This window comes from Tamandua tetradactyla, chromosome 6, assembly GCF_023851605.1.
Source record: "Tamandua tetradactyla isolate mTamTet1 chromosome 6, mTamTet1.pri, whole genome shotgun sequence".
NCBI classification, from domain to species: domain Eukaryota; kingdom Metazoa; phylum Chordata; class Mammalia; order Pilosa; family Myrmecophagidae; genus Tamandua; species Tamandua tetradactyla.
Window position 1 is genome coordinate 54,114,125 of NC_135332.1, and position 17,774 is coordinate 54,131,898.

The 17,774-nt window shown below is 51.0% G+C and overlaps 1 protein-coding gene across 4 annotated transcripts in view; it reads left to right on the forward strand.

The window, feature by feature from the left end:
- Positions 1 to 17,774, forward strand: part of ABR (ABR activator of RhoGEF and GTPase) — a 255,696-nt gene that overhangs the window by 99,276 nt on the left and 138,646 nt on the right. Inside the window, exon 1 of one of the 4 annotated variants that reach the window (XM_077165432.1) lies at positions 10,596 to 10,715. The exons of 2 other annotated variants lie outside the window; for them this stretch is intronic. Coding sequence is in view for 1 of the 2 variants with exons in the window: in XM_077165428.1 (XP_077021543.1) it covers positions 16,060 to 16,120 (61 nt within the window). In the remaining variant the exon portion in view is untranslated. Of the gene's footprint in view, positions 1 to 10,595; positions 10,716 to 15,971; positions 16,121 to 17,774 lie in introns of those variants that run through there. One more of the 4 variants, XM_077165428.1, reaches the window with a different exon arrangement.

The window sequence follows — 17,774 nt, forward strand, 5'->3', positions numbered from 1 at the left end:
TTAAGGCTAGACTGGCCAAGGACCTGTGGCTGAGAGATTCCCGTGCACAATCTGGAGAGTTCCTCTGATATAACTATGCAGAGCCCCTGATGGTGTGCATACTAAAGAAGGGCTGGAGCAAACAGGAAGATGCGAATTGGGCAGTTGTATTTATGGGTTCCTTTTTCACTCTTTATTGTCTAAAAAACTTTTATTGTGACTTTATTGCTTCTATAATAAGAAATGGGAGGAACTTACATTAAAAAAAAAAACAAAACCACAATACCAAACAACCTGACAGCCTATATACTTCACACCTTCCTGCTGGCTTTTGATGACACGTGAACTGCACACAAATGAGCAAATGACAGGGTGCTAATTGCAGTGTGGCTTCAGAACCAGCAGCTTGGGTGTTCTGCACAGCAGGACGCTGGTCCGACCACCTGTGGAGCTGGAAAGGAGTTTTGTTTTCCAGGACAAGGTGTCTGTGACCCTGTCCACTCCTAATTCAAGTTTTCATCCCTTCACCAGCCCCCTTGGAAGAACAAGGGTCTGGGTGGGAGACAGTGCATTGCATTTGAGCTTAGCTTGCAGCATGAGACCAGCGAAATGGGAAGTAAGCTTCTGTTGGTGCCTCAAGCCAGAACAAGCGCTTCCTCCACGAGGCAGAACCTCTTCTTTTCAGATTCTGAAAGCCAGGCTCTGAAAGAAGCTCTGCCTTGGGTAGATGTGCTCATTTGTACTAACTTTGGGAGAAGATGTGCTCACATGTTGTCATCTTTGCAGGAAGTCAGTGTTCCTTGTTGGCCTGGAAAGGAATGTGGCCTGCATGCATGAGCAGCTCCACATGTGGCCTTCATGTGGGAGCAGAAGGGAACCAGGAACCTCAGAGGCCAGAGCTTCTCTGTAGCAGCTTCCTCATCTGTGGTTAGAAGTGGTAGGAGGCAAATAGGATTACTTTTACAAAAAGCAGCCCTTTTACCTTCCTGGCAACATGGGACAGAGATCTTGGAATGAGCGGAGACTCAGCATCAAGAGATTGAGAAAAACCCTAGAATGAGCTGAGATTTAGCACAAGGGATTGAGAAAACCTCTACCAAAAGGGCGAAGAGGGAAATGAGACAAAGTGTCAATGGCTGAGAGATTCCAAACAGAGTCGAGAGGTTATCCTGGAGGTTATTCTTATGCATCAAGTAGATATCATCTTGTTATTCAAGATGTAATGGAGAGGCTGGAGGGGACTGCCTGAAAATGTAGAGCTGTATTCCAGTAGCCATGTTTCTTGAGGATGATTGAGTAACAGCTGTAACAATGTGACTGTGTGATTGTGAAAACCTTGTGTGTGATGCTCCTTTTATCTACCTTGTCAACAGACAAGTAGAACATATGGAATAAAGATAAATAATAGGGGGAACAAATGTTAAAATAAATTTAGTTTGAAATGCTAGTGATCAATGAAGGCAAGGGGTAAGGGGTATGATAGGTATAATCTTTTTTTTTTTCTTTCCTGTGTTCGTTTTATTTCTTTTTCTATTGTCTTTTTGTTTCTTTTTCTGAATTAATGCAAATGTTCTAAGAAATAATGAATATGCAACTAGGTGATGATATTGTGAATTGCTGATTGTGTATGTTGTTTTATTTTGTTTCTTATTTTTTTAATTAATAAATTAAAAAAAAAAAAGGCAGCCCTTTTACTTCCAGAAAAAACAGCTCAGCCTGTATTTCAGTCTAAGGGAATTCAGTCTAAGGGAGAAGCCAGCACCTCAAGAAGCTGACCCTCAGTGTGAGGCTCCTACTGTCCCAGTACAGCAGCAGCAAAGTTTCTCTCCGCAGCCTCCAGCATGGCTTTGAACTGACAGTCAGTAGGGCACGTTGACCCAAAGAGCTGGGAATCCAAGGGACAGAGAAGGTCAGGAGCCCAGGTCCAGCTGGTCAGTATCAGAGCCTCCAGGCCTTTATTGGGCTGTCTGGAACAGTTGTTAACATCTGCTGGGGGCTGCCTGACCCAGAGCCCATGTGCAGGGAGAACTACTCTCTAAGGAAACAGAAACTGAATTGGGATCTCATTTAGGCTTGTGCTGGTCTTCTCCTCCTTGAGAGTGAGCTGGTAGGGAGCTGCTTTCCAAGGCTCTGGGGTCCAGGAAAGGGGCCTCTTCCCAACAGCCTTCCCCATGTTCCTGGTAACCTGGGGCTACTCTCATGTGATGAGCACATGGCTTTCACGAGGAAAGAAACTTGCACAATCAGACAGAAATAGGAACCTGGAAAATAACTCAGTGGGGCTTTAAGGAGATTGGGCAATGAGTCGTCTGGAAGGTTTTGGGCCATGAGAGAGGGCTTAGAGTGAGGAACTAGGTTTCATCTGAGTCATGGCCGAGGTCTAAGAAGGCTCTGAAAGCTTGAGACTTCCGGGGGATTAGGAGACAAAGGGACAATGTCTTCCTGTCTCTGCCCTGTCAGACTAGAAATCGGACTTGGGGCTGACTGTGGAAAGGGTGGGTGGTGACAGAGGCTTGAAACAGTTGAGCATGGTGCTGAGGCCCCTGTGGCTCTGGGATGGGGGCAGCACCCACCATCCCGGTCTCTACCCTGAGGACCTTGTTTCCTGGTGGGTCTGAAATGATTCTCCTTGAAATGTTCCTTGCAATACTCAGATAAGCCTGAGCCAGACTGGGCTGGGGCAGGCTGGATGAGAGAGCTGATCCTGAGATTAGATCATCCCCCACAGCGTCGGAAAGTGCTTGCTTCCAGTTGCCTTTGCAGGGAAACCAAAATTCCTCGGAGTCTGTCCTTGGTCTTTGAAACTCTTGTGGGAAGGTTTCTCAGAAGTGCAGAGTCCTTCCCTAGGAAAGTGAATGTGTTATTCCTCGCTAGGTGGTGTTCTCTTCCTTGAGGGCCTTTGACCCTTTGCAGAGCACTCAAGAGAGAATTTTCCAGAAGTTCTGGGTCTACTGGTGCTCTTCTTTAAGCTCAGGGCAGCAGGAAATTTGGGAAGGGGGTTTGGTGAGGCAGAACCTACAGCTGTTATTCCTGTTTCTTCCCCGTTTTCCATGAGAGGTTAGCTAAGACCCCTGCTCCCTTACGTACCACCAGGGATGCTCCATGGATGGGCCTCCTGGCCAAGGAGCCGTTAAAAGACCTGAGAGCTAGACCTTTGTTGAAGGAAAGAGGGTGAGATGCATCTTCTTATCTTCTCTGCATGCTGCTTCCCCTGGAGAGTAGCTTATGAGTACTGTGCGGATAAATTCACATTATTGGCAAGTGCCAAGGATGCCTGCATGCCCTCGAACCCTGCTCCCTTACCAGTGAACATTAAAGAGATAGTCTGGTGAGCTCCATGATTGGTGAATGGGCACAGTCACGTGGTGGTTGGAAGTTTGGTGGTCGAAAGCCAGCCCTGAGTGTAGACTTGCCCCCACTACTTACAGGGGGCATGATTTTGGGTCTCCTCTATAAAGTGGGGATAATGACATAGAGGTGCTGAGTATTGAATGTCTGAGTGGAGCAAAAAGGACACATCAATGATGGTTGTGCTGGTTTGAAAGGAAATATGCCTCCTAGAAAAGCCATGTTTCCCTGGCCATTAGAGAAATGCAAATCAAAACCACAATGAGATATCATCTCACACCCACCAGAGTGGCCATTATCAACAAAACAGAAAATGACAAGTGCTGGAGAGGATGCGGAGAAAGAGGCACACTTATCCACTGTTGGTGGGAATGTCAAATGGTGCAACCACTGTGGAAGGCAGTTTGGCGGTTCCTAAAAAAGCTGAATATAGAATTGCCATACAACCCAGCAATACCATTGCCAGGTATCTACTCAAAGGACTTAAGGGCAAAGACACAAACGGACATTTGCACACCAATGTTTATAGCAGCGTTATTTACAATTGCAAAGAGATGGAAACAGCCAAAATGTCCATCAACAGAAGAATGGCTAAACAAACTGTGGTATATACATACGATGGAATATTATGCAGCTTTAAGACAAGATAAACTTATGAAGCATGTAATAACATGGATGGACCTAGAGAATATTATGCTGAGTGAGTCCAGCCTAAAGGACAAATACTGTATGGTCCTACTGATGTGAACCGACATTCGAGAATAAACTTGGAATATGTCACTGGTAGCAAAGTCCAGCAGGAGTTAGAAACAGGGTAAGATAATGGGTAATTGAAACTGAAGGGATACAGACTGTGCAACAGGACTAGATACAAAAACTCAAAAATGGACAGCACAATAATACCTAATTGTAAAGTAATCATGTTAAACCACTGAATGAAGCTGCATCTGAGCTATAGGGTTTTTTTTTTTTTTTTACTAATATTACTACTTTTATTTCTTTTCTCTATATTAACATTTTATATCTTTTTCTGTTGTGTTGCTAGTTCCTCTAAACCGATGCAAATGTACTAAGAAACGATGATCATGCATCTATGTGATGATGTTAAGAATTACTGAGTGCATATGTAGAATGGTATGATTTCTAAATGTTGTGTTAATTTCTTTTTTTTAAAAAAAAAAAGAAAAGCCATGTTTTAATCAAAATCCCATTTCCTAAAGGTAGAATAATTCCTATTCAATACTGTATGTTTGAAACTGTAATCAGATCATCTCCCTGGAGATGTGATTTAGTCAAGAGTGGTTGTTAAGCCGGATTTGGTGACGACATGTCTCCACCCATTGGGGTGGGTCTTGATTGGTTTATTGGAGTCCTGTAAAAGAAGAAACGTTTTGGAGAATGGGAGATTCAGAAAGAGCAGAGAATGCTGCAGCACCATGAAGCAGGGACTCCACCAGCCAGAGACCTTTGGAGATGAAGAAGGAAAACGCCTCCCAGGGAGCTTCATGAAACTGGAAGCCAGGAGAGAAAGCTAGCAGATGACGCTGTGTTCGCCATGTGTCGTTCCAGCTGAGAGAGAAGCCCTGACTGTGTTTGCCATGTGCCTTCTCACTTGAGAGAGAAACCCTGAACTTCATCGGCCTTCTTGAACCAAGGTGTCTTTCCCTGGATGCCATTGATTGGACATTTCTATAGACTCATTTTAACTGGGAAATTTTCTCGGCCTTAGAACTGTAAACTAGCAACTTATTAAATTCCCCTTTTTAAAAGCCATTCTGATTCTGGTATATTGCATTCCAGCAGCTAGCAAACTAGAACAGTGGTGAAGAGGACGCATTGATTGAAGGGCTTCCAATAACTGGGTGCTTTCGCCCACAAACTCACAGGGAAGGGGCCTCCTTAACTATGTGTGCTGGGAGGTCAAGAGTGTTCCAGAAAGCCTTCTTTATAAAAATCTAAGAAAAGCTGCAAATTCTGTTTTGTACCTGGATTTTCATGTTGAGGTACATTATGTTAGCAATCCTCTCCCTGTTTTCCACCAGTCTCTGAAGAAACTTTTCCTCCAGGCATCCATTCTAGTTCCACTCTCTGGGTCCCATTTTTGCCTCTGTGCAATTGCTGCTTTTCCTTCCACTCAGTATGTCCTACCTCCCCACCCCACTGTTTTTTGCCAGTGAATCACTAGGTATCCCCCAGGCCCCAGGACAAACACTCCTTCTTCCTAGAAGCCTGTACTCATTAACTCAGTTTGAAGTGTGAGCCCCCTGCCCCCATAACTCACCGTCCAGGCTACTGCCTAGACCCACCAGTCACTGCTTTGCCTCTTGGTGATTTCTGGGCATGCTTCAAATCTGCTATCCAAAGCATCCTGGGTAGAGGAAGCCTGCTTTATATAGGGCTCAGGGAATATTCAATGAGCTAATGAATGACTTTTCTAGCCCTCAAAACCCACTGCACTTCCTTGAGTATTGGAGAAATGAGAGATGAGGAAGAAGAAAGATTTTCCACTCCCTTATCAGCTACTGCCTGATCCTCTTATTTTTCAAGGACTCATAGACAGGTCAGCTACATGCCTTCATGTCCAGGTGAGAAAACCAAGGCCCGGAGAGGGGAAGGAAGTTCCTTGAGGATGCACAGCAGGTTAGTGGCAAAGCCAGGACCTGGATTTAGGGTTGTCCTTAGTTTTATGCTCTTTCCCTTCACAGTTGAAGAGGCAGTAGAATGTTGAGGGGCTAAGCCATGGATTCTGGGGCTACCATGGATTGCTGTGATAAGTAAATGATTTAATAAATGCAAAATGCTTAGATCAGCACTGTCATAGTAAGTGTTTGTTACTAGTGTCTTTATTATTATTCCTTTGCCCTTCACTGACACTGCCGCTTCCTCCTACCAGGAATGTCCCATGTCACTCCAGGGCACAGACGAAACCCAGTAGCATTCAGTGTACCAGAAAGAACATCTATACCAGGGGCAGGTGAGAAGCTGGCAGGCAGCTTATAGAACTAACTATCTGGATTACTGATCCCAATAGCCTAGGGACATTTTATGAGCCATCACAAACTTAAGACCCAACAAACCCGGCCTTAACTGAAAACTGGGTGTTTTATTTGTCTCGGTGTTTTGGTGAAGGGAAAATGAAAAGGAACCTTCTTGCCTTTTTCCAGGTGCCCAGCAGAGAGAGTTAAGTCTAGCGCTGTGCCCTTCTGAGCTCTTAGGCCTGCCCAGCGGCCACCATGGCTCAGTGCAAACCACAGCCACAGAGGGTCTGCTCAAGCCTTCTCTGTCCATCTGTCAGGCAGTGTGCAGACTCTCTCAAGTAAGTCCTTAGGGAGACAGGAGACCCAGAGTTATTTTCCTTCACACTTCTCCCATCATTGAACTGAAAGCAAGACTTCCCATCTGTCTGGTTGGAGAGCTGGTTGTGAGAGGTGCATCCAAGCCATCCATTGGGAGCTGGTGGGTGATGGCTTCAGCATCTCTCCATGCAATGAGCATCTTCTTTCTCAGGCCGCCCTCCAAGACAGCAGGGGAAGAGACAGGACTGGCATGCCCCCGGGGATGCTTTTTGCTGGGCAAGAGCTGCGATTTCCCACCTTCCCCTATAAACCAATTGATTGCAAATTTGGGGCAGGCCTCGGAAAAAGATTCTAAAAGAATTGAGACTAAAGTTCCCTTAGTGGGCTGAACCATTTCTGGGTTTCTATTCTATTTCCTTCTTGAAGTCTGATTGGGTAAAAAGGAGTGCAGCATAGAATCCTGGCAGCTTAGCAAGGGAGACTATGCCTTTGGGAATTTTTAGTTGGGATTCTGTGTGAGCAAAGAATTAATTGGAGCAGCAACTCTTCTGCCCCAGTTCCTATTCTAGGGTCCTCTTGTTGTTTTCTGAATCTCCAAAGAGCATGGCCATCCTAGACATGGCATCCCAACCAGCCCAACAGTTCTTTTTCCATTTGATGGAGCTGGGCTGACTGAGGCATCTGTACTCCCTCATTCCATGCTCCTGGTGACTAGGAACATATTTGGTCATTTATTCACTCATTTGCACATGCATTCATTGAATCCAGTATTTGTGCAAGTGCTGGGTTTATGGTGGTGATCAAGAAAGAAGTGGCTCCTACCCTCTCGGAGTTCTCAGTCTAGTAGAGGAGATGGAATTGAATGATTTACAAGAGCATTGTGTTTTCTGGAGGAGAGAATCACACCTTCCTGGTCTGGTGGTTGGGGAAAACTTCCTAGAAGTGATATCTAAGCTACAAATTGGAGAGTTAAATAGGAGATACCCAGGTGGAGTTGGGGAGGTGGGGTGGTGGTGGAGCATTTTAGACAGTGACAACAGTCTGTGCAAAAGTTCTGAGGAAGGGCAGATCACAGTGGCTCAGCGGGCCAAGTTCTCGCCTGCCATGTCAGAGACCCTGGTTCGATTCCCAGTGCCTGCCCATGCAGGGGGGAAAAAAAGTCCTGAGGGATAGGAAAAGGCAGGATCCGTTGGATGAATTAAAAGAAAGTGGATCAGGCCAGGTATTTTTGCAGAGAGTTGCCAAGGTTTCCTGTTTCAACAGTGCTTGAACAGAACCTGGCACTCACCCTCATGGGCCAATCACTCTGAGCCAGCCCTCTGCCACCCCCTCACAGTGCCCTTGGACTACCCCAAGGCACCACTGCTGCTTCTCAGTGCCCACTGCAGGGTTCCAGAGTGACAGCCAGGCCTTGGAGGCCACCAACCAACCGCCAGATCAACCCAGGGCTCTGTGCCCCTTCCATCGGCCTGTCCGTGTCTTACGATTTTGAATGTGATGATGTGGTTTGGAAAAACTTTGCTAAATATTTTCTTCACCAATCTCGTGAGGAAAGGTAACATGCTGAGGAACTCAGGAAGCTGCAGAACAAACGAGGTGGCCGGATCTTCTTTAGGATATGGGGAAACCAGAGCATGAGGACAGGGAGAGCGGGCTGCATGCAGTTGAGTGGGTGTGACACTTGGAAAAAGAGGTGACTCGGTCCCTGCAGCTGCACTGACCGGCCACTGATAAAACCAACCTCCCGCTTGTGTGACTTCATTACCTGAATGGGCTGGTAAGGGCTAGCCAACTTGTAGAAGATGGGAGCCCTGGATTCTGGTTTGGCAGAGTATGTCTTTGACAAGGACACTGGGAAAAGGTGATGAGAGAGCTGCGCCTTGGGCAGGGTTCCCCATAGCCATGGGGGTGGCTTCAGTGGTTACCATGGCAGCACATGCCTGGTGGGTTTACCTTTACCTTTTCCGTAAGTTGTATCGGCATTCACCAAGTTTTTCATTTGTACATTTCTTTCAAATGAAGTAATTTTGTGCCTCCACCCCCACCCCCACATGCAAAAAAGTGTGTAGGAGTGGAGAACAGAAGGCAAAGGGGAGAACTGCCAGATGAAGCTGGAAAAGAGTGGAGGGGCCAGGTACAGGGTCTTATAAGCCCACAGAGAAGATGGGAACTTCATCTTGGCCATGGTGGGAAGCCATAGATGAGTCTTAATAAAAGAGAAGTGACATGTCAGATTTGTTTTAGGAAATGCTCTCTGGTTTCTGGGGGATTCTGGGAACTTTTTCCTTCTAATGGACCTTCATGCCCATGATGCTGGTCTCATGAGACTTGGACCACTCAGGCCAACAAGTTGAAATATGATCCCCGTGTAGCCTTCACTGGCTACTGTAGCCAGAGTCTTGTCCTTTCCCATGCTTCTTCATTAGAATACTTGTCACATGTGCCGGTGTCTCATGTCTGCCCCTGGCATCAGACTATGTTTGCAAGACTGAGCTGATCAGCCCCATACAGAGTTCAAAGAGCTTGGGGAAGGGGGAATTAAGGGTTACAGGGTTTTGTGATGAGAAGCTGAACATGCCTTATGTAGAAGATCTGTGTCCTGGGACAGAGAACAGGGATGGCTGAGTCATCAGGTGGGAAGAAACACAGGGTGGTCCCGTGGCCTGATGGGCGTGGGAGCGTGGGCTGACAGTCTATGGTTTCTTCTCGGAGACTGGCTGCTACTTCCTAGCAGCCCAAGTCGGCTTGCCAGCCTGTGAGCATCTCCTTTCCAAGGGTCATGACGATCCAACTAGACCCAGGAGGATGTGCAGGGCTTCTGGGGAGGGGCAGCCAAGGGCTTGGCAATCCCTTGTGAAGGTGGCCTGGATCAGACCACCTCCTTTCCCCACCCCTAAGTTTATAAAGGTGAAATTAATTATGGTGGACACAAAAGGCAGCACTGATGGGGAACGGGGGAAGGGGAGACGAAAAGAGGGGCATGAGCTTGCCAAGGAGCCATCTTTGGTTCCCCCCAACCAAATGGTGTTTTCAACACCTACTGGCATTTGGGGATGGACATTCTTTTGGACAGTGCCACATATTGCAGGCCCACTCAGTGCCATCCGTGTCCCCTAGGCATCCTGACAACCTAAAATGCCCTCATACATTTTCCAATACTCCCCTCTCCTAATTGAGAACGCCTGCCCCAGTATTTATGGGGACAGGGTAATTACAGCTGAACTTCAGTTCCCCACAGGTGGCAAGCAAGGAGAATGAGGAAACAACCCCATGAAGGTAAACAGTGAAGGTTTTGTCCAGTGGGATGGTCATGCTCCCCAAGCCACTCTTGGGGCTCTTCATGTCCCCTGGCCCCAAGTGGAGTGCCTCCTTGACTTCTCTAGTCTCCGTACTCACCACGGTGTCCTGCAGTCCTGGTGGGATCTGTAGGGCGGCGCTGGGATTTAAGTGCAGGCATCGTTAGCCCCTCGGCTGGAATGTGGCATGACGCCTCTGGTGGCCGAGGCATCGCTGCCTTGGGCCGCCAGATGGCACTCGGGAGCCCGGCTCTGTGCCGCAGGACCAGTGGCAGCCGGAGTTGACTGCAGAGGGAACTTGCTTCAAAAAGAGGCCCGGCTCTTAAAGAGACACACCGGCAAACTTGAACAATAACCCCAATGCGAAGCTCCACTGATGACAAACACTGGGCGCTGATGCTTCACTCTTCTCGCTGTTCTTGAAAGCTGAGCTGCCAGCTCCTGGAGCCAGTCCCCTTGACAGGCTTTCCTCAGCCCCTGCGGCCACTCGTGGGCCTGACAGGGCCTGGCTAGGCCTGGCCGGTGGCGTCAGAGCTCCTGGCAGAGCAGAGCAGGGCTGGAAGGCATCTGCAGAACTCTGGCTGAAAGACAAGGAGCAAGGCCAGTTTCACAGGAGTGGTGACCGCAGGAGGCTGGAGGACCTGCCTACGAGCTCTGACCCGGCTGGACGCGCCCCTGCTCCCTTGTTGCTGAAAAGTTGGAGCTGTTGAAATTTACCTCTGGGCTCTGGGGGCTTGGAGATCCTTCTGCCTTCTCTTCTGCGGGCATCTTTCCAAATGCTGATGGGGACTGCTTGGTGAGTGAACCAGGAAGGGGGTCCTGGACCCTACAGTTGAACCCTCTGACTGACCATCTTAAGAAAACTCTCATGATGACCCCTGAGTGGTGCAATCTGAGGGAGACCGGCCGGGGGCTGCTTTAGCAGGGGCTTGGCACGAGGTCCTTCCTATTTTTGCAGCTTGTTTAATATAGTCTAAGGCTCTAAGGCTGCCCCTCTGCTCAGCATGCTGTGGCCCCCGGGAAAGGGCAGCATATTGGGGGGTGAGCTCCGCTGCTACAGGCCCTGGGTGCTTCCTCCAGGCAGAGGAGCCTAGGGAGGCAACCAGGGGCCAGGGCAGTTCTCTGGGGATTGGTTCTACATCTTGCTAGGGCTGCAGACCTTTCCCATGATTCAAGTTGAACCAAAACTTTGGTAGAGAAGTGAATAATTGCGGTGGGTCTTGAGGTCATCTCTGCTGCCTGCAAGGTCCTACTGTCTGCTGGGAAAGCAAGGAGGCTGGGAAGAGGCAGGTAGGAGGAGGGCAAAAGAACGCATTCCTTGTGGGTGACTCAGTGGAGGACTGGGGAATTATCTTCCTGAAGCAATGGGGGTAATTTGAGAACAGTAATTGATGCTCTGCTCCACCAAGAAAGGAGGAGAAAAACAGACCACCCAGGGTCTGCTAGAAAGCGAAAGTTTATGGTCCACTAGAGCTGATGGGAGGTTGGAGGTCATCTCCCTGATCCAACTGGATGCTCTCCTTCTATGGATATGGAAGCAGAGGCCAGAAAGGTTCAAGACCAGACATGGAGGTCTTGGAGGTTGGGGTGGGGGGTCGCAGGGGGATAGGGGTGTCATTGCATTACAGTCGGTGTATCTCCAGGGTCTTCTACCAGGTTGGGTTAGACGCTGGGTTTTGTTTTGTTTTGTGTGTGTAGGTTTTGTTTTGTTTTGTTTTGTTTGGAACCAGTTTTCTTTTTGTTTAATCACTAGTGGCCCGGGGGGATTCTGGAGTAATACCAGCTTGCATTTCTCTAGTAGCTCCAATTTCTTTCTTTCTGAGTTTCACTGCATTCTGCTTATTTGATTTGTTTGCTCATTTCAGCTCATACAGAGATTATACATGTGTGCTCCGGATTCAGACACTCTGGGTCCATTTCCTGGTATTATCCCCTGCCAGCTGGGCAACTGACTTAACCTTTCTGTGCCTCAGTTTCTTCTTCTGTGAAATGGAGATACTAGTAGTGCCCATCTCATTGCTTTATTGTGAGAATTAAGTAAAGCACATGGAACAGTGCCTGGCACTTAATAAGCATTCAATAAATGTTAGCTGTCATTAATGTCATTTACTTGATATGCATGAAAGAATGTCAGTCTACTGGGCTTTGGGCAGAAGGCTGACCTGGGGGCATGGTGAGGTTCTGGCTGCTTTGGAGGTCGACTGGCCATCCACTGGCTGGACTGAGCGCAGTGTATATCCAGAGAAAAAGATGGATCTGCCAGAGAGGGAGCAAGCTTGGGTTTTTTTGTTTGTTTGCTTTTTGCCTCACATTCTATTTTATTATTTTTTAAAAATTTGAATTCAAATGTGGAAGACCCTACCCCCTCACCACCTGTGCATCCGGCTGTGCACACACTGGGGCTCACTGCCTGGCCCCAGAGTAGAGAGAGGTGAAGGGATTTCCTTTTCCGAGGAAGTGACCTCTGGCTGATCTGGGAAGCAGGGATTGCCAGGGTCTTCCCTGTGTCTGCAGCAGAGCTGGGTTGCTGATGGTGAGGAGGAAGAAAAATGGAGATCCCCAATTTGGTTCTAAGCACAGTCACCTTTTTCCCATTCTGGCTAAGTGATTGGTAGAAGCAAGAGCTGGTTGTTGGAATGTATCTCATCCCCACTTGTCCTTCATTGCCAGCCCGGCCCCTGTGGCTGTGTACCATGCCCTTAAATCTGGGTGGTGAGGCAGAAGCAGGCAGGCCACCATGCTGGTAGGGTGATGGAGGAGTCTGTGGCACAGGCTGGGGGTGGGGATGGGGCAGGAAGATAGAGAGTATTGGCCCAATGGAGTGAACAGTGAGCAAGTGATGAGTGGCAGCTTGGGGGAGGCAGTGGATGGGTGCTGATTCAGTGCCTTGAGGTGCAGGCACAGGTTTGCACTTAGCTGAATCAGGGCAGTCTAACCACGTGAAAACTTCCCTGCTGTTCTGACAGATTGGGGTTGATGGTGAAAGCATTTCACAGTTGTATCGCCTATGGCAAAATGCAGATGAAAACGACTCCTTAACTCCTTCCTTCCCAGAGTGTGGCAATGGGTCTCCCCAACCTGCTCCCTGCCCCCTGTGCCAGGAATCTGGAGGCTTCTGTTCTGGTCCCAAATCACCCCACTGTTCAATGGTTGGCACATCTGTTTCCATTGCAAGGTTAGGGTCAGACCACGTGGGGTGAACATAGACCCGAGAACATCCAATAAAGGAATCGTAGGAATCTTGAAGTAACTAATTGCGCTTTCCTGAGACAGCTATGACCAAGACGGGGGCATGGAGACAGCAGAGGGCTGGAAAGGGTTCTTAGAAGGTGGTCTCTTACCCAGAGGACCTCTGCTACCCTGCTTTCACCAATCCAGCCGACAGTGGAGGCAGCATGCAATGGGCGACTAAGAGCATGAACAGACTGCTGGGTTTCAAATCCCAGCCCCCCACTTCCTGACCGAGTGGCTGATTCAGCTGCTGCTCAGTGCCTCAGTTTCTCATCTGGCTAATCCTTGTAGACAAAGCACTAAGATCCCAGCCAGACGCACAGTAGACATTCACTGTTGGTTATTACAGGACTCCCCCTAACAGCTCCGAGGATTTGTCTTTCTCTTTTTCCTATAATGTGTTTTGGAGTGGGAGGCTGAGGGCAGGATTGAACAGAATTTAGGAAAAAAGCAAACTATGGCAATGCTAAGGAGAGCAACTGCCACATTTTTGCTTTAAAAAATGCTGAAAATAGCTTGTTCAGCCTTTGTAGATATAAGTGTAAAATGTATGCAAATGTATGTGACTCACGCAAAGCATACATCCATGGCCTCACTGTCAGCACGGGATGTGGCCACCAGGAAGGTCCCTATGCTATGCAGAGAGGGCCCTGCTGCTGTGGCCGGCCAGTGGTAGTGGTGGTGGTGGTTGGGGAGGAGGCAGTGCTGCTGCTTCCCCAGGCTGGCGGCTCCAGGTGACCTCTGATGACGGCAGCTCATTTCCCTGTTTCCACCTTTCTCCTGGGTTCTGTGTCTTCAGAGTTCCCCGTGGGAAGAAGAGCGGTCCTCTCTGCTCCTCCCTTCTCACTGTCCCCCCTCTGGTACCTCCCAGAACCCACTTGTTCCCTCTCCCACCCCGGCTCTATTTCTGGAGGACCTCATTGGAGATGCACGCCTCCCTCCCTGCCAAGCTCCAGGTGCCTGCCTGGCTCTCCCAATCTTGTGTGCGAGTCAGGGATGGGTGGGAGGGTGACAGCTGAGCAGGGAGGGGGAGCGTGCAATCAAAAGATTGAGCCTGAGCCTGGAGGGCTGGGGTGAAGGCGGGGGAGCCTGAGTGGATGCAGGGAGGGCAGCCATGGCCTTTTGGTTGAAAAACACCTGCTGCAGCTACCCACCCATGGAGACTTTCTGCATGCCAGAGCACCCTCCCCTGCCCCTCCAGGGACCTGCACTGACTGCTGTGAGTTGGTGGTCACTACTTCCCCTCGGCCTTTCAGCTTGGAAGCCTCTGCTCAAGCAGCTTAAGCGGCTGGTTTCAGGCTTCTTTCAGCATCGTGGTTGCCAGTCTGCCTCTCCCCTTAAGAGCTAGACCCCTGGTTGTCCAGAATGTTCAGGTGGCCCGCCCCTCCCCCTTTCTCTGTGGATGCTGACAACAGTGGCCTCCTCAGAGGTACGTTTGTAGAGGTGGATGCTTGCAGGCTTTGTCCTTAAGTTGCTTGGGGGGTGGGGTGGGGGGAATCTCACCATTAATTATATCCGTTATACTACCTGATTAAACCAGCTTCAGTAGCCTGGTGCAGGGTTCCCTTGTGGGCCCACTGCCCCCCACCCCCCCATCCCTTGTGTTAAGGGAAGGAGCTTCAGCCCCCTGCCCTGGACTTCTCACCCCGCACCCCCAGTCCCTTTTCCAGAGCCCTGGCCCCAGGAGTCCTACAGGACTGAATCTGGGTGTGTGTGGCCTTGGCACGAAGGCCCCTGACCTTTTCACTGATCTTGGGGTTTCTTTGTTAGAGGGAATTTTGTTTCTGATGATTCTGTTCTCAGAGGCATCTTGTCCCCCAACTTCCCTCTACTCATATGTCATTTTGCATCCATCATAAACCTCCAGGGCCGTGCTAGGGACCTCCAGGGAAAGTTCCGGGAGGGGACCTAGTGGAGACCCTGGAGCATCTTCTGTACCCCAGTTAGTTCTCCTGCCAAAGAAGGGCAGGTCTAGACGATTTTCCTCCCTCCTCAGTCCCTCCCAATCCCCACCTTTCTCCAGCTGCTGCCCATAGGACCGCCCCATTCTTAGGTCAAGGGTATTTAAATGAATGAGGTAGCATTCTCAAGGTTTGGAAGACTGGAGTCCCAGGCTGCCAAGCCTTCCCACGACACAGGACATTAACCCTATCTGTGCCGCTCCCCAGGCTTGCCTAGGGGAGGGGCCTGGCAGCCTCACCAGCCCTTCAAACAGCGCTTAGAGATCCTGGGGTGGCAGGTGATGTCACCCCTGCGGGCCCATAAGTCTCCCCGCGGCACCTAGTCTGCGGGTTGCCAGAATTCTGGTGAGCCCGGCCGGGGGCGGAGAGGGAGCCCGGGCTGGCGTCGCCGCCCGGAGACCCCCCGCAGGACCACTCCTCCAGCACCCGTCGGAGCCCCTCTTGCTGGGCGTCCGTGGGGACGCCGGCTGCTCCCCATTCCGCCACCGCACCCCTCCCCCCGCCCCGGGGCCCGGAGGCGTGCTGCGGCGTGTGAGCGGGGACGCGGCGGAGCCTCGCGCCGATTGGTCGCCGCCCCCGGCCGCCGCCCCCCGCCCCTGGAGTGCGGCGCAGCCCCCGGGAAGTTGCTAGTCGGCCGGCGGGCTGAGGGGCCGCGGCTCCCGGATCCGCCGCGGGGCCGGCCGCGCCTGCAGCGGCCGGAAGGGTGCCCGGGGGTGCTCGCCTCCCCTCGCCGGCTCTCCCCTGCTCTCCCGGCAGCTCGCTCCTCCCTGCTACCTGTTTCCCTGCCTCCCCCGCCTCCGCCCCGCGCTCGGGAACTTCGCCTCCGGGGCCGGCCGCCCCTCCCGGCTCTCCGCCCGCCTGCCCGCGCGCCGCCCGCGCCCTTCCTCCTTTGTTGTGCGATGAGGGTCGGGTTTCCCATCTGACCGAGCCGCCGCCTGGGCCGCGGGCATGGAGCCGCTCAGCCACCGGGGCCTGCCGCGCCTCTCCTGGATCGACACCCTCTACAGCAGTAAGTGCGCGCCCGGGAGCGCGGGAACGGGCGCCCCGCGCGGGCTGGGGCTGCGGGCGCCGCCGGCCGGGGGCCCTCGCGATCCGCCGGGTCGGGTCCCCGGTGCGGACTTCCCGCGAGTCGGGTGAAGGGGGAGACTAACTAGATCGACGGGGCCAGGAGAGCTGTCACCCCCTCCCACCTGTTGTGTAACCGATCGCTCCCCACCTCCTAAGAAAAGAGGGGAGAGCCCTTTTTCAGAGTGCTGCCTCGGCTCTCCGACTCGCTGCTCCCGCTTGTCCACGCTGAAGCGGAAAGGCCATTTTGGGAGAAGTCCTTGGCGCCCGCGTTTGCCCCCTCAGGGACGTCTCAGGCCGTTGGGTGTTGCGGGGTGAGGGGTGAGGTCGGCGGGAAGAGAGACTGTAGGTGCAGGTCTCTTTGGGTCCATTTGGATGAAGAAGCTGAAAATCCCCGGCTCAGCAATCTTTCCTGCCAGCCTTATCATCACCACCCCCACCCTTACACTCACCCCCAAAAATAAATTTAAAAAAACCCAAACCATATCTGATTCTCCGCCTCCTCGCTCCCAAATCTGCCTCGGTCATGTGACTGCGCCCGCGCTGCCGCTGGGGACGGATAACTGATTACTGGTATAGACTGGGGGCCTAGACCAAGCTGGGAGTCACTTTCCCCAACCCGCCCCCCACACACACACACACCTTGCTTAGGTGGCTAAAAGGGCTCTGTCTGTTCTGCCCACCCCTCCCTTAAGACAGCTTCCCCAGGCGCTTTTGGTGATATTGAAAGAAGGTTCATCCGTATCTAGGGAAAAAGGAAAGTGAATTGCTGCCCTTCCGGATCCACTTCGATGGGACGTTCCCACTCTCCCTGGCACTGTCTCCTGCTCTGGAGCCCGCAGGCAGGGGTTAGGGGCGGTGGGTGGAGCCACATTCTGGTTCTGGATACTGGATGCTGTGGGATGAGGTCATTCCTAAGGGTCAGCCTGGCTCAGGCTCCTTGGTAATCGTCATATGGGTTGCAGAGTGAGCAAGAGTGATGCCTTGACCTGATTCTTGCCCTGAGGCTGTGTAGTGCCCAGCACACAGCCTCTGACCTCTGCCTCCCCTTGGGTCCCCAGCTTGCCTCCTCTCTGCCCACTCCTCCTCCCTCTCCTCCCCCCAGGAGCTCTCCTTGGGATGGTTCGTTCTGTTTTGGATTTTCAGCTTCAAAGGGGCAAAGCCAGATCCCCTGGGTGTCAGTTCTGCGCCAAGCCCAGCGACTCCATCTGCTTCTCTCCTGGCAGAGGCCAGCACCGTTGGGTGAAGGTCAGGGCCCATGGCTGTCTTGTGTGTGTACATGTGTTTCTGCATGAATGGGGGCTCACATCTGTTCAGAACCCTGCTGCTAATCAGCAACTGACCCTAAGGAAGGATTAATGGTCTCTTAGCTGTGCTCTTGCAAATAGCCATCATAACAATGCCTCATATTCACAGACTGCTTATTCTTCTGAATATTTCTTGCTCTTTGCAAAACCCGGGACTGCTTCCCTATTTCCCAAAGTGTGGTATCTTATGGACACCTGTTTTTAGCTTTCTCTCCATTGCCCTGAAAAAGACTTCCACCACTTGATCATTTCCAAGTTTTCTATTCCTACCTCGTTGCCCCCACTCCTGGA